The 27,556-nt window shown below is 45.2% G+C and overlaps 1 protein-coding gene across 1 annotated transcript in view; it reads right to left on the bottom strand.

Annotated features, from left to right (window-relative positions):
* Positions 1-27,556, bottom strand: part of LOC116953178 (protein crumbs homolog 2-like) — a 147,242-nt gene that overhangs the window by 5,537 nt on the left and 114,149 nt on the right. Inside the window, exons 13-14 of the mRNA XM_076074856.1 lie at positions 23,907-24,023; positions 22,733-22,859 (exon numbers count right to left, since the gene is read on the bottom strand). Coding sequence (XP_075930971.1) covers positions 22,733-22,859; positions 23,907-24,023 — 244 coding nt within the window. The remainder of the gene's footprint in view (positions 1-22,732; positions 22,860-23,906; positions 24,024-27,556) is intronic.

Below are 27,556 nucleotides of genomic sequence, written 5' to 3'. Positions count from 1 at the left end.
TTCAACGAAATAAGTTGACCTACAGCCAAGCCAAAGCACACACGGCCATCTTGTGATTCAAACGACGACGACGATGACGAGTGGAGTTTTTGTTTGTCCCAAAACGCCTTGTTGATGATGATGATGTGGGTCGCCTCCTCGACTCCCTCGTGGTCACAGCCTCACCAAGTGCCCGACCCTCATGGGGCCAAAAGCTTCCCACCAACAGCAGCAGCAGCGGCGGCGGTAGCAGCTTGTCACGCAGAGGAACGCAGCAACGGGTGGAGTGCCCACACCCCCACAAAAAAAGTTGACAATTGCTGTTTTTACAACCCCACCACCACCACCCTTCTTCACGACATCTTTTCTCCACGAGAATGATCACACGGCAGCTTTCACAAAAAAACAAAAATGTGCTCCCGGTGGTCACACGCCAGGTGACGAGCTGACGGACCTCGCTCTCTCCGCGTCTATGAGGTCTCAGGCTTGCCGCAACAGCAGACGAGAGGCGAATCGCTCCCCACACACGCACCACACACACCCCACAGGGCCCTCTTCCTGCCTCTGTGACGTCACCTGGTAACCCTGGCAACAAGGTGTTGTTGGCACCCCCCCCCCCACCAATAGCACGTAAATCCACCGAAGGTAGCCCCGCCCCCACAGGTAAAGGGGCGTGCAGGTGTCCTTCAACCTGTGGCGCCTGCGGGGTGGGGTCCCCGGATTATGGGTGGCCAGGTTAGTGCCTGGAATCCGCGCGCGTGTGTTGTGTGCTGTGTTGTGTGGTATGTGTGTGTGGTGTGTGGTGTGTGTGTTGTGGTATGTGTGTGTGTGGTGTGTGTTGTGTGTGTGCAATTTGTGGGTTGTGTGTGTAATTGGTGTGTGTTATGTGGTGTGTGTGTGTTGTGTGTGTGTAATTGGTGTGTGTTGTGTATGTGTAATTGGTGTGTGTTGTGTGTGTGTGTGTAATTGGTGTGTGTGTGTGGTATGTGTGTGTGGTGTGTGTGTGGTATGTGTTGTGTGGTGTGTGTGGTATGTGTGTGTTATGTGGTGTGTGTGTTGTGTGGTATGTGTGTGTGTGGTGTGTGTGTTGTGTGTGTGGTATGTGTGTGGTGTGTGTGGTGTGTGTGTGTGGTATGTGTGTGGTGTGTGCTGTGTGTTGTGTGTGTGGTATGTGTGTGGTGTGTGTGTTGTGTGTGTGTGCTGTGTGTTGTGCGTGTGTGTGTTGTGTGTGTGTGCTGTGTGTGTGTGCTGTGTGTTGTGCGTGTGGTGTGTGTGTGCTGTGTGTGGTGTGTGTGGTGTGTGTGTGTTGTGTATGTGTGCTGTGTGTTGTGCGTGTGGTGTGTGTGTGTGTTGTGTGTGGTGTGTGTGTGTGTGCTGTGTGTTGTGCGTGTGGTGTGTGTGCCCCCTTTCTCAAGCCGCCTAGGACGCGTTGACGGAACGGCGAAATGGGATGGCTTTCGAGTGGTCTCGAGAGAAAGCTACGAAGCCGCCATACGCGTCCACTGCTTTGTGTGTGTGTTGTGTGTGGATCTCGAGTTGTTTAGAGGGAAAACTACGAAGCCATACGCGTCCATTGCTTTCCTCCTTCCTTTTTTTTGGGGGGGGGGGGGGGTAGAAAACGCTCGGAAGTGCCGTGCCGCGCATGTGTGTGGGTATGCTAATGTCTGTAGGTATGATAATGTTTGTAGGTATGCTAATGTTTGTAGGTATGCTAATGTTTGTAGGTATGCTAATGTTTGTAAGTATGCTAATCTTTGCACAGCCCACATTCCAAAGTTAGGTATCAGGCGGTGCTGGTTGCAGATACCGTGTTTCACATTCCACGGCCAATGCATCGTGGGCATTGCGCGACGCTGCGTCTTAACACTGCAGGTGCCAGGGGTCGTGCTTGTGTAGACCTGTCCGTGCATTCGTACACACCGTCAGTCTCCTTCCAATGGGACCGACAACTCCATGACAACAACAACAACAAAAATGGTGATGCTCAGAGTTGACGCGTGTCCATTGCGTCTGGGTTTGTGTTGTTGTTGTTGGTGGTGGTGGTGAAACTTGAGGCCTCAACGTCACCGCCCATTCCTCATTCCTCCGGTGGAACGGTCTAACGCACAACAAGGAGGCAGCAGCTGGTGGTGGCCACTGCGTTCGTCTTGAGTGGCATCGGAACACAAACGCGGATCCGAGCCATTCACTCATTGACACACGTACTACTACTCCCACGCGCGTCGTCACAGACAAAGATCTCCCCGTGTAAGCTACACGGGCGGTTGCGGCGAGTGATCTCAGCGAGCACATTACAATCCAGCACGATGCATCAAGTGGATGCTGTGGCCAGTTCCGATGTTTACACACACACACCATGTACTCATCTAAGGTTGAGTTCACTGCTGCTGAAAAGTACAGTCGTCACTGTTATTAGCTGTCAGTAAAAGTCCAACATAGGGGGCATGGTTTGTATGGCAGTGTGCTGACTGATGTGATAGCTTTGCATGTGTGTGTGTGTGCCTTTGAACACCTACGTGCAAACACTGCAATATCAGGCCCACAATGTGTCGTGTTTACACAGGCCAGCAAATACATTGCGGAGGCACAAGTGTGTTTTTTTGTATATCATGACTTTGGAATGTCAAAGGTTCGCAAGTGTGTACATTTCCTGTTGTTTTAGATTTTATGGACGTGCGGTGTGCATCCATGCTGTATATACACTTGTTAAGCGGGGTAACACTATTCTCTACATATTATATCCCATCATTAATGTATAATTTCCAGTGAACATATTATTGCAACATTAATCAGCTTAGACACAAAACGTTCCTGCACACCACCATATCCTCAGCTTAATCATGTGACAATGGGCAATGTACAGTCCTTTTTGTCAATTGACTGGTGGACGAAGGTCTCCCACTATGGGGGTTCTCGGGTCATACTTCACCGCACTGCTCAATGAAGTTCGGTCAAGCAGGATACAAGGCAGGGTCAGATGTCACTGGCCACTAATCTGAGCTGTGGCTGGGTTGATAGCCGAGTCTGCTCATAATGGGGAAAAAGGGTAACGGTGCAGCCTTCTGTAATCTCTTGCTCACTTGAGGGCAGTTGGCCTACTCTTCCACACACTGGCCATTTCTTTAAATAAGTGGGAGTACCCACATTTCACCCCACAGCTAACTTAATGCCTTCAAAAAAAAGGAAAAAATACAAACAGAAATCGCATTAATAATAGGGGTTTTCCCCTTTTTTCTGGCAACGAAACTGAATCCTTTTTTACGAGGATTCATGTCTGCATTAACCACAATACCTGCAGTCAAAAATGCAAACAAAAAACATACTATGATAATATATGCATTGTCCTTGAAACTGATTGGTTCACACCAAGGGATGGCTTTCTTTTGACCCTCGACCCAATTGGTGCTCGACCAGGTGACGCCAAAAGGCGTCTAATGATGTAGATGCTCATCCCGAGCCCTCATTACTTTGATAGTGCATTGTCTTTGAGCTGCAAATCAACCGTTGATTCCTCCAGGCTTGATCACGTGAGTACTGAATTGTGTTGGCAGTGGTTGGTTCCGAGGTCACCCCTGGCGTAGAAATGTGGAATTTACACCACCGGCTCATTGTTCTGACCTGAAAACGAACACCATTCCTTGCTTCTTCTTTTGTTCTTTCGGTAAAGTCACGTTGAATGAGAATAAAATAATAAAATAACACAATAAAATTCTCACGACGTTTCGGCCACAACGCAAGTAGCGTTGTGGTCGTCCCGACAGGTCTGTTCCTTTCACCTGAAGACGGCTGCTTGCGTTGTGGCCGAAACGTCGTGAGAATTTTATTATGTTATTTTATTATTTTATTCTCATTCAACGTGACTTTACCGAAATAACCAAAGAAGATTAATCCTTGCAGTCACGAAAGCTTTAAATCGAAATTAATTCCTTGCTTGTTTGGATACCATGAAATGATAACATATACATGGATAAGTATACACAAGCATGACCTGTGGTGCCTACACTGTGTCTACAAATCAGTTTGACTTTTTACATAAACTACAATGTCGGCGGCCTGCGGAGGGCATCTCGGTGTTTTGCGCCTCGCCAAGTCGCCCCCACTTATGTGCAGATACCACTGAGTCTATTGTATGTAGGGTGTGGAGGTATATATGTCTACAAAATACTTTTTTTTTGGGAGGGGGGGGGGGTCCACTTTCTATAACTTTTTTTATTCAGGCCTTCTGAGAGGCTGTTATGATTTAGTTGACGGACAAATGGACAAACTAAACACCGGGCTTTTATAATAGAAGATATATAAAGGTACGGCTGAGAAGGCAAGATTAAGTTAGCCTCTGATCTATTATCCTATACTGTTGCATTACTCAGCTCTATGATTGTATTTTTCTTTGAATAGCTATTGCATGGACTTGCCGTATAAAACTGTACATCCTCAGAAAACATGCAAGATTGTGTGCTAGATTGGCAGTTAATTACACAAAAATGTTAACATGCTTACAATAATGCAATTTCTTTTCTAGATTTGATGAAGGCCGCTTGTGTTGTGGCCGAAACGTCTTGATTTTTGTTATTTTATTTTTTACCTACGTGACTTTACCCAATAGAACCAGAGAGAATGCAATTTCTTTATCATTAGACCTCTTTTGCCAGTACCAAAATATAATAATAGGGTTTTCCCCTTTATTTTTCTGGCAACAAAACTGAAACCTTTTTACAAGGATTCATGTCTGCATTAACCACAATACCTGCAGTCAAAATGCAAACAAAAAAACATACTATGATAATATATGCATTGTTTAAAAACATGATTCCTACACGTGCCATCTGATGCATGCAGCAAAGCCTTACGAATTTATATTATTCACAGGCGTAATACTGTATTCATTTAATAATTGTTACACCTTCGGCATCATCAGCAGGCACCAATGTGGAGAGCTCTACAAGAGAAGCCTGCTCCATTTTAAAAGGCTAAACAGCTTTAGAAACACGCTGAGGCAGGGATACACCGAACCCACAGCGTCACCAGCAGCTCAAACATTGCCCTAATAAGACAGTAAACTTATTACCTCAGCCGGAGGCGTTGCTCAATGTTGCTCAACAATTCTTACGGGCGGTCATGATGAGTCTGCGACACTTCAAAGGCATAAGTGAGCCGTCACTCATTAGCTGTACGAGGTAAAGGTGCAGCCCTGCAACGGCCCGCTGGCGCCGCTGCTGGCAGAAGGGCCTCCAATAACGGAGCTCCAGTCAGGGCCGTAGATTTTGTTTTGGCCTACTCTTCCATGCGGGCCAGACGTCTCGGAAGAGGTGGGAGTATACCAGCACTTCACCACACCACACACAACCTGACAATCGGCGAACTTTGGAGAAACCCATTTATACCCGGCTAGGTGGACAGTGGCCGGGTGACTTTAAGAAACCTGCCCCGTTGTTTCAATCACCGCAACAGGATCTCAAACCCGCACCTCCGATGTGCACGGTTTGCTACGTACGGTGCGAAAGAAGTTCAACATACAACCCGGTGACCTTTGGATCTCAAGGTCAGTGCGCTACCTATTACGCCACTGTGATATCACCTGAGCCGTAGTTTATATCTATTTATTTATTTATTTTTAAATGTACAACACTGAGTCCGCAATGATCCTCTTCGAATTAAAATCTAAGCTGGACGAACCAGATTATTCGGGGAGTCTCCGCAGGTAATAACACGATCATTTGATATCAGAAGCAAAGCAGGCTTGAGCCTGGATAGTGATTGGATCGGTGACCACGATGCACAAGCAGGTTGTTTGTTATAGGCCGCGGTGCTACGGGGTGTAAATCAAGAGGGCATTGCATTGCAGTGTCGTATTGTGTGCCGATGCTTCCTCATCTATGCTCCCCGTCTTTACCAACCGCCACTGACCGGTGAAGTACAAAGTGGTGATCAAATAACCCTCATGACCCACATGGTTAGGGGAGACATTCGTGCAGAAGTAGACTGACAACGGCATGTCCATGTGTGTCTTGTGACCTCTATTTAAATCTTTTTAAATGTATTTTTTTAAAAGTAAGGTTTATTTAAAACAGAAATGAATATGCGAAGGAAAAACATGATAGGGGTCAATTAATTGCGGGTCGCAAGACATCTGTACCACTCTGTACATTTGCCATATTACATTACAGTACTCCAGGACACAAAATAATATATGACATGGCTATTATATTTTTAAAGTGCAAAATACAGTGAATCAGGTAAAATTGTATCGCTGCCTAAAGGAGTGCCGTGTGGTCCTCATCTCAATTAAGGACCCAAAGAAAATGGTGTAAATTCCACATTCCTATGATGGGTGGCAGTCTATCCAAAAGATAACCATGTTGAACTCCTTTCGTACCGTGCATAGCCAACCGTGCTAATCATACGTAGCCAACCGTGATATATACACACACTGTTCTATAGACTGTATTTCAATTACCTGATTGTAAACATTGTGTAATACGTATTCTATATTTTTCAGTTCCTTTGTTAATCCAGTACGTCCTGAATAAAGGCCTCTCCATGGCTTGGTGATGGGGGGCTGTTCGACCATACTTCACCAAGCTGGTCCATGTGCGTTGAAGGGGAGTCAATGGCCACTGATGTCAGCCGTGGCTTTGAATTACCTAGATGTCTCTGGACTCGTGAACCACCCCACCCTGTTATTGAAACACACTGAAGGAAGTGTAATGGCTATACAACATCGGACAGATTGGAACTTTACAGAAGGATTGTAAGCTGATTTTGTGTTTTGTGATGATAACCGCAGCTCCTATTTATCACCTCTGGGATACTGTTGTGATGTAATGGTTTGCACGCTGGACTTGAAACCCAGAAGGTCGCCGGGTTCAATCTACCGGCACGGACATTCAAGTGGGAAGGTTTCAGAATCAGAATATTTATTCTGGTGGAATCCGATGAGCTATGCAGCTCCTTTTCGCAGATGTCCAGTAAGGGCAGGTCAGAAAGTTACAAATCCACCCTTACCCCACCTCTGCCCCCTCCACCCCAACAACAACAACAACAATAAATAAATAACTGGTCACCCCACAGTTGATCGGCAGGCCACGTGTGGTGGGGTAAGACGTGGAGGCTACCACCACCACCTCTTCCGAGATATCTGGTCAGAATGGAAGAGCAGGCCAAGTATTCTCTCCGGTGGCTCTCTCTGGCGCTTCCCCTACTGGAGGCCCTTCCGCCAGCAGCGGTTTGAGCGAGCAATCGCCAGGGCTGCCGCCTGCACCATTTACATTCGAGCCTCTACAATAAACATCCTTGGCTCTGAGCTCTGGCTAGAATTTTAAAAGTGCAACAACACTGTTCGGGTAATCCGTCGATGCCCTTGAATTATAACGGCGTGACTTAATTATTCCCCCGCACGGTTAATGAGTAACCACTAACTTGGCGAACGAAAAAAAACCCCGTGCATCAAATTGATATATACTTTGTTGTTATTCAACAATTGCCCCCCCCCCCCCCTTTAAAACTCAAGTGGCCACTTAAGGACCATCTCTCTTTTCTGTTTCAACATTACATCAACAGGCACGTAAATGTATGGACTCATAATACTGTACACACATTCATCAACAACACGGCGGCCTTAAAAGGAAAGTATATGATATGGGCAAAGGCCATTTACCATGTTAAGGACACGGTATTATTGACGGATGCGTTGGGTTTTTCATTATGTGTGCTTGTACAACCACCGCCAACAAAGTATCACTAAGTAATTTGTTTAATATGGATACGTAAAAAAATGCCAGCTCTTGGCTTTGTTGTAGCATTTTCAGCTGCCCTTGGAAATGTTAATTGTTTTTGTTATCAACACATTACAGAGATGCACATTAACACACACACACACACATTAAAATATTGCATTTGTAGCTTACAGAGGCCAGCAATACCACGCTTGGGCGCCTTTGTCTACCTAGTGGCAATGTTTACACATCCCACCAGGTACTCATTTGAGGCTGAGTGGACCTAGGGGAGGCCCAGGACCGATTCAGATAATCGTCACTGGTGTTGGCCGCAAGCGGGATTCAAACTCGGGTCATCGTGTTCGTAGCGCAGCGTGCTCACTTTTGCACCACCACACACGTACACACACACAGGTCTCAACCCCAATACTGGACACATGAGACATTCTGCTCTGGATTAGGGCTGAACGATTAATTTCAAATCGAAATCGCAATTTGAAACAATGCGATTAGCAAATCGCAAAGGCCGCGATTTTTTTTGCAATTTGAAAAGTCCTGTTACTTTCTTATTGGAATTGTGTGTTGTTGTTATTATAACTTAATTTATTTAACTTAACAATTGTTCTATGTTTGATTGTTCAATTTCAATTAAAACATTTTAATTAATACATTTTGGAAGAAATTCATATATTTTAAGTTCTCATCCTTGCATTATAATATATAGAGAAGTTCATATTTAATGGTATTATGTGGTAATGCTCCATCACATGTTTTAAATATATTTCACATTGAATATTGAACTGAAGCTTAACTTAAAAATGTAATCGCAAATCAAATCGCAATATCTGTCAGAAACCTCGCAATTAGATTATTTTCCTCAAATCGTTCAGGCCTACTCTGGATGCTGGTTAAATGAGGCCACGAGTGACGTGACATTCCATCCCTTGGTTAATCGGGGACGATCGCTTGGGAACCCTTATAAGCTGTGCCGTGGATCTCCTGCGCAGGTGAATCGTGCACTCGGTACCACCGCCATCCTCACCATCCTCACCATCATTGGCCCTCGGCAATCCACTGCCGGATGAAAGCCTTTCCAAGGCATCGCCATCATCTCCCACAGCGATGCAATGCTACAGCTTGGAGTCATCATAGATGGCCTCATTTTGTCTTCGCTCGCTCACAGAAGCTATTTCAGTGGCAGGGGCAATCTCTGCCCTTGAGCCTAATTACCCTCAGCTTAGCCGTTCACCCGTCCAGCACAGATCACCAATTGCTCTCCGCTTCAACGCAAGCCGGCTGATTTAATATTGCGCGTGTTTAATCTGCGATGCGCTCATTTGAGGTGAAGCTGGTGAATGTGCGACCGCGCTATCGCTTGTCCACGTCGCTGTTAGTGGAAGGGCCTTCCGCTATCTTGAGGGAGCTCAAGATAGCCCCAATAGGTGGTATTTTGGCTTTCTCTTTCTTAACACACGGGCCAGACATCTTGCCAGAGGTGGGAGCACCCAGACTTTTCCTCACCAAGTGAGACCTGGCAGCCGACGAACAGCAACGTGCGCACTTCCATACCACTGGGTGGGCAGAGGTCGAACCGCTGTCCTGGATTGCAAGTCCAGTGTGCTATCCATTGGGCCGCATCGGTATGCAAGTCCATTTTATACAAAGGTAATTGTGGTTGGTTAATTATTCTTTTTTGTAATGGGAGGTGGGGGGGTCGTAATTATTTATCTGACTCACTTCATCCTGTTGCCTTTGAAAAAGAGGAACTGGAGGCATTTTGAAAACCAGAGCATAAAATGTGTCACCTGTGCCCATTCTCGATGCACAATAGCTAAATGATCACTCATTGTGTGTGTCGTGTGTCATTGGGGGGTGGGGGTGAGACACAATGAGGTTTACAAGAACCGGAGTAACTTGACTCATCAGCCAGTGATTAAGTATTAAAGGGCAGGACCAATAGTGGAATAATGTTTGCTGCCATTCTTCCTCCTGCCAAGGAGCTGTTCTTCAGCGTACGTTGAAAGCTTAAGAACATTAGGATGCAAACCGTCTGCATTTGCAGCCAACACATTCTTGCCGCTGCTGCATTCTACCAGTAAATATGCAGCGCAATGCACAACACTCACTGGAATAAGCATACTGCACAACCAGTAATTACCAACCCATTTTATTTAGAGGAATGTATGTTTTGAATGGAATTAACTAATTTGCTGATCAGCTTCCAAAGCTGCTTTTAATTATCCAACCTGAAATCCGACCACGTGACTGCAAAGGCTGTTGCCATGACGGTATTAATATTTGGCAAATGCAGCTGGCATTTAAAGCTGAGTAGACTCTTGTGGAAGAATAAAAACCCCCATCCATATTGCATTTGGCAGCATATCCTTTACAAGCTATCCTCAATGAGCCAGTACGATTGATGTTGCATGAAGTTGCTGTGCAGTAGTTTATCCATCATTCAGCCAGTGGTGTCCAACCCCTGTAAGTGTGATCTTTGTTTAAAGAGGTGGCATCTATAAACTTCAGTGGGGGGGGGGGGAAGGTGGGTTAGGGGATGGGCATGACACAGTTAATGTTAAACGAAGTCCAAAGACGAGCTACAGCATACCCTGACGAGCGAGCCCACACATATATGCTGATTTACTGAACTCACGCAGATGTTTTTAGACAGTGTGGGTTTTTTTTTATATGGTTACGAATGTTCGCCGCTGTGAGGATTTATAAACCGCCGGAACCTTTCTGGCTCACAACAGAGGGAATACAACTGGCCTATGTAGCGGTAACGGCTTCCTCTGCATTGCATACAATTGGATGAGACCAATCACAGCCCTTTGGTCAATCCACTGCTTGATGAAGGTTTCCCAATTCTGTGTTGGCAATGGGGTTTGTTTGACCATAACCTATTTCTATTTTCCAGAAGCGATCTGGCTATCACAAATGATAGCCCAACGAAGTGACTTGTGGTGTGGAAATGTATAGCGGCCAAATCCTCAAAAACGCGTTTTTTCTAGACACGGCTACGGGGATAGAAGATGCAGACTGCAAATATACAACAGCCGTCAGGATAGGGATCGAATCCACGACCTCCTGTATACTCGGCGAGGTAGTTAACATCTCCTAGCCATCGTGGCGCCATGCTTGGCCAGTGTGGATTGGTGAAAGTGGAGGCAGGGTGTGAACTTCGACTCAAAAAACATTTGAGAGAACACTCGCCACTGGTGTTAGCCTGGACCGGGAATCAAACCCGCGTGGCCGAGTTCATAACGCAGTGCAGGGGCCACTGCGTCACTGCCAGCCAGTCAGTCTGTGCATTTCGGGTAAGGCCCCCTGACCTTAAGAAGCTCTGTTTCGATGGAGACGCAGGTCGCGCGAGGGATTGGATAACAATATTTAAAAAGCAGCGAGGCTTTTAAACCGACGATAACGATGAAGGTGGTTGCCAATGACGATGACCGTACCGGGGATTAATAAGTGTTTTTTTTTGTTTTCACATTAACAGGCAAAACGAAATGTGGAGCGAAACATCAGAAATTGTGTCGAACAACACGTGGTGCAACCCAGAAACACGTTCAAGGGCGACACACTCGAAATGGTGTCTGAGTGAACTTAGAAACTGGGCACGTTGTATTCGTGGAAAACACTATTTGCTTCACTTGTGGGTTTTCTTTCACCCGGAAAAGCCTCATTGAGTCTCAAGGACTCTTTTTCAGGAGGGTCCTGCCACATTTTCATCTTTAGGGGTGATGTTGCTACTGCTATGTTTAATCCTAATTGAGTCATTTGCAGGTGCATTTTCAGAATTAGGATGTTTGGTCAATACCATTTACATTGTATACTATGGGAGGAAACCGGAGAACTCAGAGGGAACCCAAGCAGAGCAGCGGAAAGAACACACAAACTCCAAACAGTAAGGCGCCCGAGTCGGGAATCGAACCCAGGGCCTTCTTGCTGTGCAGTATCAGTGTTACCGCTGTCATCCAAATGCACTTAATTTCCATGGAGCAGTGGAGTGGATCTATCTGTGCGGAGCTCTGAGTGACATCCGCTCGCGCGCGTGGGTTTTTCTCCGAGGGCACCAGCTTCCTCCCACGTGACAAACACGAATGGGAATTGCCAAACGGCTCAATGCAAAACATTTTTGTAAATATAGGGCATTATTATTATCACCACAGTAAACGTGTTCATCAGCCACTCCGCATTGTGCAGGAATGTGCCAGTATGGGCGCATAGCACAGGTATGTATAATGCGCACATACCTGTGCAGTGTACAAACCGTGCACGCGTATGTTTACCTGACTCATACTGCTATGTTCAGGTACAATGTGTCTTTGATACATATCAGTGGCTATAATCTCAATGCGTGTTATCATTGCACTATGAGTTCAAAAACCAAAGTTACATTGATGTTTTTTTAGACAGTACCGTATTCTCTGAATAATAAGACCTTTTGAAAAAAAAATGTTAAGTTGGGGGATGTGTCTTATAAACCAGTGCGTCGCCTGACACTTGTGCTCAGTGTCCAACCTAAATTCAGCCACTAGGTCTATGGTGTCACTAGGTCTATGGTGTCACCTGGTCTATGGTGTCACCTGGTCTATGGTGTCACCTGGTCTATGGTGTCACTAGGTCTATGGTGTCACTAGGTCTACGGTGTCACCTGGTCTATGGTGTCACTAGGTCTATGGTGTCACTAGGTCTATGGTGTCACTAGGTCTATGGTGTCAATAGGTCTATGGTGTCACTAGGTCTATGGTGCCACCTGGTCTGTGGTGTCACCTGGTCTACGGTGTCACTAGGTCTATGGTGCCACCTAGTCTATGGTGTTACTAGGTCTATAGTGTCACTAGGTCTATGGTGCCACCTGGTCTATGGTGTCACTAGGTCTATGGTGTCACTAGGTCTATGGTGTCACTAGGTCTATGGTGTCACTAGGTCTATGGTGTCAATAGGTCTATGGTGTCAATAGGTCTATGGTGTCACTAGGTCTATGGTGTTACTAGGTCTATGGTGTCACTAGGTCTATGGTGTCACTAGGTCTATGGTGTCACCTGGTCTATGGTGTCACTAGGTCTATGGTGTCACTAGGTCTATGGTGTCACTAGGTCTATGGTATCACCCGGTCTATGGTGTCACTAGGTCTATGGTGCCACCTGGTCTATGGTGTCACTAGGTCTATGGTGTCACTAGGTCTATGGTGTCACTAGGTCTATGGTGTCACTAGGTCTATGGTGTCACTAGGTCTATGGTGTCACTAGGTCTATGGTGTCACTAGGTCTATGGTGTCACCTGTTCTATGGTGTCACTAGGTCTATGGTGTCACTAGGTCTATGGTGCCACCTGGTCTATGGTGTCACTAGGTCTATGGTGCCACCTGGTCTATAGTGTCACTAGGTCTATGGTGTCACTAGGTCTATGGTGTCACTAGGTCTATGGTGCCACCTGGTCTATGGTGCCACTTGGTTTATGGTGCCACCTGGTCTATGGTACCACTCGATTTACATGCCACTCAATTAATGGTGCCGCCAGGTCTATATATACTTGTGGGGACAACAGTGTGGGGTTTTGCTTCTACTGAATATGCTTTTACTGGGTAATGTAATTCTCATAGTAGGTGTAATGTCACTGGACACTTTACTCGTGTTGCATGAGCCCATGTGAATGTTTTTGTTGTTGTCTTTTCCTCCAAACTTTCGGGGGTTGCTTCTTACTTTCCAGCTCGTCTCGCAAACTGGTAGTTATGCTGGTAGTTATTTTAGTAGTTATGCTGGTTTCTCGGCTGGGCTTGCTCTGGTTTGCGCTGGCCAGCTTATGACAAGACTTCATCATCACCGAACTCATGTCACGATTAAAAAAATAGAGAATGTGGCGCTTTAACCACCGTTCAGTTGTGTTAGACTTGAAACGCCTCTGCATTCACAATCACATGTGTATATGCACACACACTCACATTGGAGCTTCAGTAAAACATTTGGGAAGGCACTATTTGATACTTTTATCAGCAATTAGGCAGGGAGCTAATAGGTCAACGTTTACTTACTTCTCATTCAACATTCTGTTAATTATCTTCTAATGCACAGCACTTACATTCTGGACTCTCAAGAGACACAGATTCCATTCGCCTAGAAGGCCTACACATACCGATGGGCTAAGATATAGATATTTTACATGCAGAAACAAATGAAGGTGAACATATTTTATTACTCACAATTGTCCACAGTCGCATAAAGAATTTCAGGGATTATGTTCGTGTGAGTAAAACTACTCACATGCAAGTCCTTACCAAGCAGTACACTAATATTCCCTCCCGTTATCTTCCAGTTCCTAACTCAACATTGGTCCGGCACCTCCTTGCCACTCCTTCATAGCTACGACAGGATCACGGTTAACTGTTCCCACCAACTTCGCTTCTCGATTGCTTTGCCCACGAGAGCCTCGTTCTACCCGACTGACTGGCTCGTCTCATCCACGCCGTCATTCATCCACCGCATTGCAGGATCACACAAAACACTTCCCCTTTATCTGCTTATTTCTTTCGCCGCTGCTCCACTCTGGAATTGCCTCATGCCCATCGTCTTTGTTCCCCATGCCCTTTTAACCTTCGCTTCACATCTCTGTTAAGAGAATCGGCTTAGTAAAAATGTTTGATTGGGAAGTCGCTCCTTTCTCCTTCACTGCACCCATAGTCTGTGACTCCCTCCCCCCTACTACCCATGTTATTGGACTGCTTGCCCCAGTTTAAATCCAGGCTCAAAACCTTCCCGTTTTTTCTCTGCCCATGACCGACTCATTCATTGACTCATTCACGAAGAGACATGTTCTGTTTACGTGACAAACCTTACCAATTGCCTGTGTCGTGTGGTGGCGGGTTTAACCCGAAAACCCTATTATGGATGACTCATTCATGATATCAAGGTAATAAATACGCCTTCTTTCTCCACTTTTTGTGTTCAGTTTCTTGCCCATTCCTCCACATCTCCAATTAGCACGCTTGGCTACGTACGGTGCGAAATAAGTTCTACATACTCGACAGCTTTCTGAAATGCAGACGAATTAAAGTGGTGTTAAATAAATAAAACAATATGAAACAAAATTTGATCACATGCAATTGCATACCACAGATGAATTGTCCTAAAATCCTGCAATGTGTCCGCATGAACTGGAACATCATGAATTGCCCAACATCGTTCTTGTATCGTAGCGCAAAGGATTCTTTACAATTATTTTGTAAAAGTTGCACGCGCGTGCGAGTCTGTGTGCGGGTTGTTAACATTTATATACGAGTGAGGTGCGCGAACAATACAGTACAGGAGTTTGCTGCACACTTAGGAGACATTAGTATTGTTTGTGTCACTATAAATCATGCAGTTAGCCATGAGAGTGTTTTAAATATCCGAAACCACGCATCAGGTTTCAGAGCTTCTACGCGTCAGCTTGCATTACGTTTGTCTAAACTACACATTCAATTGTGGAAAGGAATATGGGGGGGCGGATAATTTAAAGTTCACATCGGTATTTTTGCAAAATGCGTTACAAACGACTGTTTAGATTTGTTAATGTATATAAAATAGAGAATAGTATATTTAATTAATAGAGGTATCAACTTTGTCAATAACTTTCATATGCAACACACTTTTCAAAGTGCACACTGGGATTTCAATGCCATTCCTTCATACAATACTTAACATTCCCTAATATACGCGTCTTAGCAAAGAAAGCATAAGCAGATATAGACAATTCACGATGGTTAAAACTGAGAAATGGGTCATTGAGAAAACATTTTAACTTAATTATGTTTCCCTTATGCGCTACTTTTTTTGAAACACCATCACTGTGCTTTGCATATCCTCGTATGTTAATTGTATTAATTAAAATAATCCATTCAATTAGTATAAAGTTCACAGTATTATTCAGGTGGGCTCATTTTCACAGGGTACACATTTCTCCATTGGTGCGCTTAACGGACGTTGCTCATAAACATTCGAAAAGTAACAAACAAAAAAGATGTGACGTTGACGAGCGTGGCCATGAATCATTCGGTGAAATGTCCACGGGGCAAGCGAGCGGGGAGAAAAGAGAACAGCTTTAGAGATAAATAAATAAGGAAACTTTTATATGAACAACGGTCAAGGTACAGCCCTGCATTGCTCGCTCACGCCACTGCTGGTGGAAGGGTCTTCAGGAGAGCTCCACTCTTAGAGAGCTCCTCTCTTAGAGAGCTCCTCTCCACGGTATTTTGGTCTACTCTTCCACGCCGGCCAGACGTCTCGGAAGAGGTGGGCAAACCTTCACTTTACAGAGGCGTGGGAGATTTAGGAAACTTGCACCGTCGTTTCAACCGCCGCCACAGCGGGGGGGATCGAATAGAAGCGGTGACCGTAACACTACGGCAGTGTCCCAAGTAAAATATATATGCAATAAATATACATGTGTGTGTGTATTAATACTATACATCTGTGTGTACTAATAATATACATATGAGTCAACCATCAAAGGTCTACTTCGTCACCAAAGGAAGATACAATTAAGTCCATCAGTCATTGGGCCTTCTGCGCTAATGTTTCACAGCGGCAATTTGTTTAAATAGGAAGAAAATAAACCTCCGCAGGTTTTTAATTCTCCGAGTCTCTTCTTGGTTCTTTCGGTAAAGTCGCGTAGAATGAGAATAAAACAATAAAACAAAATAAGACAATACAATTCTCACGACGTTTCGGCCACAACACAAATAGAGGCTACTTGTAGGCTACTTGTGTTGTGGCCGAAACGTCGTGAGAATTGTATTGCCTTATTTTGTTTTATTGTTTTATTCTCATTCTCACGTGACTTTACCGAAAGAACCAAGAAGATGAATCCTTGCAGTCACGAAAGCTTTAAATCGAAATTTAATCTCCGAGTCTCATTTAGCAGAGTGTGGCCCATTAAACAAATGACTTGCCTGGTGTATGGGGCCACTCACTGATGCGCGGCACATGTTTACACACAATTTATGTGCAACTCGGTGGATTGTAAGTTGTAACATGATAAAACTAGAGTTTTATAACACAGAAAATTACGTGTATGGCCTCTGGACCAAAGCATGTATGAAACTTACTATCATATTTTTTTAATGTTTTATTTCCACTTTTTTAGAATTTCTCTAATCTTTTTGTCTCAATTGTATATTTTAGTTGTGCTCTCAGTATGATGCAATGATACAAAAATAATACATTTGGATATCTCGCAGATCAGCGCGATCGTTCACGTTACGAAACGTCCCACAGAAGTGGACATCACAGAGTTACTTTCGGAGATCCTTTCCAAGTGGCCTCTGGCCCACGCAGTAGGAGGCAGCCCCTTCTAACCCGATCTGCCACTGACAGTGGTGTTTGTTGCATGACAGCCGGACCAATATTTTAATTCTCAGAGGTGGAATTTATCCAAATTAATTGCTGAAGCAAAATTAATGCGACTTTTTTTTGTTTTGGTACGGTCATTGGTGACCCGGCTGAGGCTATCAACTCACTCCACTTTAAACCCCGGCTTAGTCATGATTTGGCTGCCTAGATTTGAACACAGGGACTCAACGGTACCAGATCTGAGACACCAGGCCACCTCAAAATATAATGTTTAAAATAAATAACATATTACTCCTTGTGCACTGTTCAATTCCATGTTATTGTATTACCCACAATCAATAAAGAAAGAGCATTATGGTGTTAGGAATTATAGAGATGCATTTGAAAAGCCACGTACGCAATGGATAGATTTCAAACTGTCCAAAATACAATCATTCTCAGAGCACTGAGGTGACCTCATAAGCAAATGTCCAATTTATAAACAATCGCTGAGAGTTGCTTATGAAATTAAGTAAATGAATAACATGGAAGCAATTCTGTACGTGTTTATTTTCATGTTTTCCTATTGAAGGTCATATCGCAAGCACAAAAATACTAATATATTATTCGATTGGGCAGTGGAATTTTTTTTTATGACGGCATTGGGCGCCACGGTGGCGAGATGTTAATCACCTCGCCTGGTGTACAGGAGGTTGTGAGGTCGACCCAGATGCCTGTATATTTGGAATTTGCAAGTTCTCCACGTGGTCGCGTGGATTTTTTTTCCGGGTCCTCCGGTTTGTCCCTCCACATTCAGAAACGTGCATTTTGAGTATTTGGCTGCTATAACTTTCCACGTGATAAGCCACTTCGTTGAGCTGTCATTTGTGATAGCCAGGTCGCTTCTGAAAAAAATCACTATATAGCTCAGCGGGCCTTACCTGTAAAAACAAATATATATAGCTCATAGTTTATTTTATTTTTCAAGTTATCCACCATGCCTTTTACAACATTTTTTTTTTAAAGTGAGGCTAGCGCGCACAGGAGGGCAGTGTTGAGCAGAAAACGGCCCTGCTGCAAAAAACGCGTGCGAGAGATCCATCTCGTTCAAACAGCCGTGCAACGCCCGTGAAACGTCTCGAGTGGTAGCAGGGTTTCAGCCCTGCGGCCGCCCTGGTTGACGCTGCGGATGCATTCATCGCAAATACTGCAAGTCCTCGTTTGACGCGTAAGACACGTTCCCGAAAAGCGCCGCGTGAAGCGGTACAAAAGCGTTAGACGAAAAGAATCCCCCCACAAACAATGAAAAGTTTGGCGAGGCACGATGTACACGCACGCGCAGTGAGACGGCGGGACAAATAGCTGAGGGTACGCCGCCGCATGACCGTGTCGTCCCGGATCCCGTGTCACCGTACCGCTCAGTCATGCAGCTCAAGAAGGTAGTTAGTCGTCGACGGTGCGGGTTCCGTGTTGTGCGAAGCTGAACCGCGTTATAGCGGAAAACGCGTCGTGTGAACACGTGTTAAGCGAGTACTTACCGTACGGGGTACTGTGTATGCTTTTGCAGTGGATGTATACAATTCCCACGACGTTTTTTATATATGTGTTTTTTTTAAAGAGAGGCGGACATGAGTGTATGTTGAACTTCTTTCGCACCGTATGTAGCCAGCCAGCCATGCTAATTGGAAGTGACGGGGGAAGGACGACAAAATGTCGTCACGGTCAAAAGTATCAAAAAGGCCCCGCCATATTAATTATCATTTGGTTAAAACCACGTCGCAACGTCTCCCCATTGTGAGCCGAACGAAGCCCGCCGGCTGTGGCGTGACCCAATCAACGCTGCTGGGTGGACAAGGGCGAGGAGGAATTTATAAACCCTATTTAGGCTGCAACGCAATGAGATCGAATCTAACGGTCGACCTCTGGACGGACAGTCCGGTGTACGAATCAGTACTCCCACAGCAGCATCCCGCAAAGTGACGTATTCACTTACGAAGAACGCTATACGAAAACCAGCTTGCCGCCGGAGCAGTCCCAGGATTGCCTTAGGAAGGCGTTGCAATTCACGGCCACACAATATTACTATTACTAAAGTTAACTTTTTATTCTACCATGTAAGGTCCCACTGACATACATATAGTTATTTTTCAGAAGCGACCTGGCCACAAATGATAGCGCAATGAAGTTTCGTATCATCTGACAATGTATAGCAGCCAAATACTCGTGTGTTTGTAAATGTAGAGAGAAAAAAGCAGAGGACCCAGACAAAAATCGACGTGACCATGGGGAGAACATGCAAACTCCAAATATACAGGCATCAGGGTTGAGATAGAACCCACGAGCCCACGACCTCCTGTATACCAGACGAGGTAGTTAACATCTCATTACCATGGTGACGCAATGTAACGCTATCCTTGACAGTGAGAACTTGTGACTCATGCGAATGCTATTGTGCTTGCGTCTAAGAGCTGCATTAAACGCGGCAGAAATTCGTGAGCGCGTAAATTTTCTTGTCCATGTTTTGTTGCCATTCACTGCGTGCGGAAAACACAGCTTTACTGCCCAATTCGTAGACAATTGTGTAACGTTTTATGTAAAGATATGTACAAAGTGCTGGTGAAATAGTTTTGGAAATGAGATGTAAGATTATAAAAAAAAACTCACAATTTTTTCTTTTTTTCTTTCTATCCAACACTGACATTGTGAATTGTAAGATTAAGAAACAGATTTTTGACATTTTTCCATTGCTTGATGTCGAAACATTCTCACCAACCCATGCACTTGTGTAGTTGTTTACGATACATTTAGATGGGTGATGCAATGCTTACATGCCATGACTCACGTAAGAAGGCTGTGAGTTAACGTCCAAAGTGCACGTGTGTATGTTGAACTTCTTTTGCACTATACGTCATCCAACCGTGCTAATTGGAGGTGCCGGAGTGTGGGATTTACTCGGTCTGTCATCCCTCTGTGTTAAATAATATCGGAGCCACTTTGTGGAAGGTGAACAGTGCTGTCTCTCATGGATACATTCACCCCCACCATGTGAATGTGGAATTCCCAGCTCTGGCACGGATTTGTAAATAGGAAATTAGCACCTCTCTCTCTATTGCTGTTTTGGGCAGGGAGAGTTTTCCCTTGATCTTGCTTTAAATTGATTTCGGAATGTCGAGGTGACCGGGTGGTTCAGGAGTCAGAGCACAAAACCAGTACCGTTAAGAACCTGGGTTCGAATCCAGGCAGCCACTCCGTGACTAAACTGGGTCCTCCAGTGAAATAAGTGGATGGTCTAGGCCTAGTCTTGAATAATTGCACGATATATATAAATCATATGAAAATTATTTTATATTCAATTTGGCTGAACTCCAACTGTGAGATATAAACACATCTGTTTGACTGACTGCCATGTGACAGTTGCAGAGCGTGTGTGGAAGTCAAACTCGAGAGTGTGTACTCTTTGGTTCTATTCGGTAAAGTCACGTAGGTAAACAAATAAAACAACAAAAATCACGACGTTTCGGCCACAACACATGCGGCCTTCATCAGGTGAAGGGACCAGCTTGTCTCGAAGACTGCGCTGGAGTGAAACACAGCCAAGCTCAGACTGCGACCTTTAAGCTGTGTGAGAGGGATGACGGTGCCTTGACAAAAGAATTAGCGTAAAAATTAGCATTTGATTTGCGGACTTAGCATGATGAAAGGTGTAGCACACGCAGTGCACCTTTAAGCTGTGTGAGAGGGATTAAGGTGCCTTGACAAAGGAATTAGCGTAAAAATTAGCATTTGATTGGCAGACTTAGCATGATGAAAGGTATAGCACAGCGATCGGCACCGGCAGTGCACCAGCCTGTGCTGCGAAAGTTTGGGGTACCACTACTTGAAAAAATATACTGTACCAATGAAAATGAGTTTAATGTTTAGTTCGATTTAGAACATCTTTCCAATGGTTGCTTAATTTGAAACCATCTTCTCGGTTGAAATTGTGTCTGTGTTTGTAGATCTGAATTGCCTTGTGAACAAATCTCTGATAAAAACCCGTGGGTTTGCAAAGAACCTTGGTATCGGAGAAAATTATATCGTGACCACCCACAGCGTTGTAACAGTGATCAGCCACGGCAGAATAATTCGTTCTGCCGTGTTTCAAATATGATTTGTGCTCGCGAATTCGGTCAGAGACATGTCGCTTCGTCTCCCCGATATAGCAATCACCGCAGGTACAACTCAATTTGCGCTGGAGTGGGAGCGCTGTCCTACCAGACAGTCTCGTCCCTTCACCTGATGAAGGCCGCTTGTGTTGTGGCCGAAACGTCGTGATTTTTTGTTATTTTATTTTCACCTACGCGACTTTACCCAATAGAACCAAAGAGTATAATTCCAAAGTTCCCACAAGGGATCACGTGAATGCAGAGCCAATCACCCATGATTCAGAATCATCCACCGAGCGGAGGGGCGGGGGAGGTGGGGGGGGTTTAGGGGCTGCAGCCTGTGGCCTTGGATTTTGAGGGGGCCTCTGCAAAAAATGCATACCGCTTTTATAATCGATGAAACGCGATTCTGTGGTACTGCCACACACCCTCTAGGTGATTTGTTACGATTTGTACATCGTTTTTTTTTTTTTTAACCAGAACCGAAATAAATAGCCAGAGGAAATTGAAAAATGTAGTGTTTGGCATTGAACGCGAGCGGTGGAAAAATAGCGCTGCGGGTGCTTTACGAGAGGGAGCTCTGGAGAGAGTATTTGGCCTACTCTTTCACGCTGGCCAGACATCCTGGAAGATGTGGAAGTAGCCACCCCTCACACCACCACTTGTCACATGCCGATCAACTGTGCGGTTCTGCACACTTAATAATCACAAAATTATAAAGCGACCTTAAACAGTCGTTCTAAGGGTTGCTGTGCATGGCAAGGCGGAAACAGTTTAACGTCAACACAAGGAAAGGAGAGGTGAGAAAGACGTTTGAAAATAACTAAAGAGAGAGAGAAAGCCATATGAAACGTACACGTTTTTAGTCGAGATTTGAAGATTTGTAGTCTGCCTCATAAGCCGTGAACTCGAAGAGCAGCGAGTTCCAGAGGTCAGGTGCCGCAGTTGCAAAGGCAACGATCATCACCCCACGTGTGAAGCCTGGACCGTGGGACGGTGAGCAATGTACAATCTGAAGATCTCAGTGACCTTGATGGAATATATGGCTGAAGGTGGTCATAATTGTAGGGAGGAGCAAGTCCATTTATACTGCTGAGTGGCGAGATGCATATATGTGCGTTGAAGGTATTTCGCACCGTACGTAGCCAACCGTGCTAATCGGAGGAGAGATGGGGAGGGCTGTGTCAACTGATCGAAGTGGTGACCTCTGGATTGCGAACTATGAGATCATGGTAGCATCCCAAAAAAAACAGCACAGGGAAATATTTTTTTAAATATACATAGAGAGTGCCCCTCGAAAGCATGACAGCCCCGTATGTACGCGCGTATGTATATATGTTGAACTTCTCTCACACCGTACGTAGTCAACCACGCTAATCGGAGGTGCAGGGAAAGGCCAACAAACTAAACACAAAAAGCAGTTCTACAGAAACGAGTTTTCAATCTATATCTAAGCCAATCGAGCACCGGTTCATCCGAACTCTACCGCGGGATCGTCCGTGTCCATGTGGATGATGAGGAAGGAGAGCAGCTGACACAGATTCTGCCACATGAGTATGGAGAAGAGGAAGGTGAGGTCCCTTACGTCAACTTCGCAGCGCACTCCGGCGAAGTCCGCGTGGCATATGCACTCGAAGGTGCCCGCGTGGTCGATGCAATGGCCGCCGTTCTCGCAAGGCCCCGACGCGCATTCGTCGATGTCCTCCTCGCAGCTGGGGGGGGGGGGTTCGTGCGGTAGGCAGCGCGGGCAGATGGAGAGACGGGGCACATGGACGGATAGACAGAGACGTGGACGGATGGACGGAGAGATGGATAAAAGGAGAGATGTAGAGACGGATGAACACGTGGGCAAAACATATAGAGAAAGAGGTGGACGGACGACGAATGAATGGACACATTGACAGAGCAAGAAGTTGACGGATGAGTAGATGGATACATGGACAGACAGATGTATGGATAAGAGAACAGATATAAAGGCAGACAGATGAACAATGTGGAAAGACATCGAAATAAACTTGTGGATAGATATACAGACAGATGGATGAGCAGACATGCAGAAATAGAGAGAGATAAATGGACATACATACATACAGATGGATAGACAACAGATGGTGGATAGATACAGATAAATGGTTAAACCAAGACATGGATAAATGGACATAGATGGATGGATTGATACATGGGCAGGAAGACAGATAATGGTTTTGAATATGAACAGACAAACAAGGAGACAGAAACAAAAAACCGACAAACAATAAGATAAGCAAACAGCCACACAAATACCGTAGTTCATGATTAATTTATCTCGACCACTTTAGGAGCAGGTTAGAACGCGTGTGCAAATAGACACACACGAGTAATGAAATGAGAACTCCCGGGTTACTCAACGCCGCTGATGTGATGTCAACAACTGGTGTATCATACGTAAACAAGGTCATATGTAAGGGCGAAGGTCAAGCCCTGAAATGTCTTGCTAATGCCACTGCGGACAGAAGGGCATCCACTCGAGGAAGCTCCGAAGGGCCCCTTTAAAAGAGGGTGTTCATTTTTCGGTCTACAATTCCACACTGGCCAGATGCCTTCAATGAGGTTGGAGCACCCCACACTTCAACCCAAACAAGCCAAACGGGTGGACAGGACAATCCTTCCGGCAGTGGCGTGAGCAAAGCAATTGCAGAGCTGTGGCTTTTAACTTTTAGCGGGGCTAAGTGAAGGCGTTGCGTTGTGTCGCGAGAGCACGCGCCTGTGCTGGGCCGCACCTGTAGCCGCGAAAGCCGGGGAGGCAGTTGCACTTTCCTCCCATCTCCGTGTTGGTGCAGTTGGCTCCGTTCTCGCACGTGACGTTAGGGCCGCACATCACCGGCGGGAATCTCCACCTGCCCGACCACAGAGCCACCAGGCAGTCTCGTCAACGCACGACATTCACCGCCGCTTGCAATTCTGCGTCTGGAACGCTCTTCCTTCCGATATTACGAGGCCACTGGAGCTGTGTACTTTTAAATCTGGATTTAAAACTTTTTTTCAAACGGCTTTTTGCGTTTGATTTCTTGTCCTTCTCCCGCACCTCCAATTAGCACTCTTGGCTATGTACAGTGCGAAAAAAGTTCAACATACATAGATACATCCATCGAACACCGCATCGCGCACTTTCAGGTGCACTTCTGTGGCCATCTGGACCGCTTTTCCTTCCGATATTAGGAAGCCAATGGAGCTGTGCACTTTAATCTAGATTAAAAACGAATTTCTTTAAAACCGCCTTTCGTGTTGAGTCTGTGGAAGGAGATATGACAGAACTAATGTAATGACGAGATTCCTTAAAGTAACATTTTTGTTATCCACACACTTCGAGGTTCCACTTCCACGCATGCCCTGCTACTATCACACGGAAAGCCAAACTGATGTTGAAATTCTCAGAGATGGAATTTATTCCGATTAAGTGTTTTTTTTATTCACTAACTTTCATTGAAAGTAAATATATATTTTTAATAAACAAACTTTGTTTTATTCACGTGCAAAAATAAGGGAGAGCAAGATTTACAGGATCAGATCTTGTGATAAGGCTGACCCGGCCAACAGATCGCTGGTGAATGGCACAGCTAAGTCCGGTTCGCCCACACCACCAATGAGCGAATATCACTTGCCACTTAAGACTGCCGTGGCCAGGAATCAAACATATGTAATCTGGCTTCGTAGTGTAGCACACTAATGACTGAGCCACTCACTACTCCTCAATAGGCACACAGACAAAAATCTCCCCCGTATAGCCTTAACAGACTGTTGGGGCAAGTTCCATTAGCAAGCACCTATGAAGGCTTTCCAGCACTACACCCAGTCGCCTTTGTCTCCCCAGTGGCTATGTTTACGCATCGGATCAGGTACTCAGTTGAGGCTGAGTCGATCTAGGGGAGGACCGGGACTGGTTAAAATATTCGTCAGTTATTGGTCATGAGCAGGAATTGAATTTGGGTTGCCAGGTTAATAGCGCAGCGCGCTAACCACTACAACAACAACACCCGCCATCCGCCACTAAGTAACGTTGACATCACCACGGCGCTTGTGCCAGGCTATGTGCGCTTTAAGGCCACGTAAATTGTCGAACGCTCGCTGGCACGAAGTCACGAAACAGACCCAGGCGCTCCGCGCGCGTACACACAACAGCGGGGACACGAGAACTCACGGGGTGGTTAATGCTGCCGATGCGATGTCAGCGGCTGGTGTGAGCACCAGATTTCTTGAATGACGCAAGAGCAGGAGGAAAGAAACAGAAAAGTGACTGAAAGCGACGAAGGTAAGGCAACGATTTTGCCAGAGACGGCCTCGGTGGATATGGAAATGGTGAATTTGAAAAAGGCTGTGAAATATTTTAATTGCTGTGGAAGCGCATTGCATTGGGTGCTTCCTTCATTTTCCTTAAGAAAAAAAAATGCCGTACTGGGTCTCTTTCTACAAATAAAAATAGGTTCATTTCTCTTCAAGAAAATAGTTAAATTTAGGCGGGACATCGTTTCTGTTCGTGAAAATCGTAGCCGTGGACAAACGTTTTTTTTGGCAGTATTTCACATTGAAAGTTTCGCCACGGAGACGTTTTTACAAGCCCACAGCGGATATATAAGAGAAGGCATGATCAGAATGTGGAATAACGAAGCTCAGAAAGATGATAAACTTAGCAGATTGAGAAAAGTTCAGACTGTCGACCAGAGAGTGACATCACAGGAACCAATCACCGAGTCCAGAACATGAACTGAACATTGTGAAATGTTGCTGCGCCACGTGTCATTAAACCTCACCCCCACCTCCACCTTTTAAGAGTTGTGAACAAGTAGTTCCAGTGAGCGCAGAACAACATTTAACATTGCCAAACGTAATGACCTTGGTTGGCAAAGTGCAGAAAAGGCACATTCGAAAACTCATGCGTTGTTATGAGATTTAAAACCACCAAACGCCAATAAAATAATGATAACTTTTTAAATGAACGGTGACTTAAAAAGTATTTATGTTAGGGTTCCAAATAAGCGCACCATATTTTCCACGTTACAAGAAGGCAATAAAAATACGTTTGTTGCCGTTATAAAACACGACATGGGGCAATTGGGAAATGTATTAAAATATAAACTCACGGAATTTTATAGTGGAGACTAGGATGAAAAAGTGCCACTTGGAATACGGTAACGGTCGAAGTAGCTGTGTGGTGGCAATAAAGTTGTTGACTCAACCCGGTGCCAGTCGAGTAATTGCTAGTGAGGGAAAAAAGTATTTGATCCCATGCTGATTTTGTACGTTTGCCCACTGACAAAGAAATGATCAGTCTATAATTTTAATGGTAGGTATATTTGAACAGTGAGAGACAGAATAACAACAACAAAATCCAGAAAAACGCATGTCAAAAATGTTATAAATTGATTTGCATTTTAATGAGGGAAATAAGTATTTGACCCCTCTGCAAAACATGACTTAGTACTTGGTGGCAAAACCCTTGATGGCAATCACAGAGGTCAGACGTTTCTTGTAGTTGGCCACCAGGTTTGCACACATCTCAGGAGGGATTTTGTCCCACTCCTCTTTGCAGATCTTCTCCAAGTCATTAAGGTTTCGAGGCTGACGTTTGGCAACTCGAACCTTCAGCTCCCTCTACAGATTTCCTATGGGATTAAGGTCTGGAGACTGGCTTGGCCACTCCAGGACCTTAATGTGCTTCTTCTTGAGCCACTCCTTTGTTGCCTTGGCCGTGTGTTTTGGGTTATTGTCATGCTGGAATACCCATCCACGACCCATTTTCAATGCCCTGGCTGAGGGAAGGAGGTTCTCACTCAAGATTTGACGGTACATGGCCCCGTCCATTGTCCCTTTGATGCGGTGGAGTTGTCCTGTCCTCTTAGCAGAAAAACACCCCCAAAGCATAATGTTTCCACCTCCATGTTTGACGGTGGGCATGGTGTTCTTGGGGGCATAAAAAAACACACGGCGAGTTGAGTTGATGCCAAAGAGCTCCATTTTGCTCTCATCTGACCACAACACTTTCACCCAGTTGTCCTCTGAATCATTCAGATGTTCATTGGCAAACTTCAGACGGGCATGTATATGTGCTTTCTTAAGCAGGGGGACCTTGCGGGCGCTGCAGGATTTCAATCCTTCACGGCGGAGTGTGTTACCAATTGTTTTCTTGGTGACTATGGTCCCAGCTGCCTTGAGATCATTGACAAGATCCTCCCGTGTAGTTCTGGGCTGATTCCTCACCGTTCTCATGATCATTGCAACTCCACGAGGTGAGATCTTGCATGGAGCCCCAGGCCGAGGGAGATTGACAGTTCTTTTGTGTTTCTTCCATTTGCAAATAATCGCACCAACTGTTGTCGCCTTCTCACCAAGTTGCTTGGCAATGGTCTTGTAGCCCATTCCAGCCTTGTGTTGG

This window comes from Petromyzon marinus, chromosome 50 (assembly GCF_048934315.1).
Source record: "Petromyzon marinus isolate PM22_M1 ecotype Great Lakes invasive population chromosome 50, UKy_Petmar_22M1.pri1.0, whole genome shotgun sequence".
NCBI classification, from domain to species: domain Eukaryota; kingdom Metazoa; phylum Chordata; class Hyperoartia; order Petromyzontiformes; family Petromyzontidae; genus Petromyzon; species Petromyzon marinus.
Note: the sequence above shows the minus strand (reverse complement) of the source record. Positions and strands in the feature narration are given on the sequence as shown.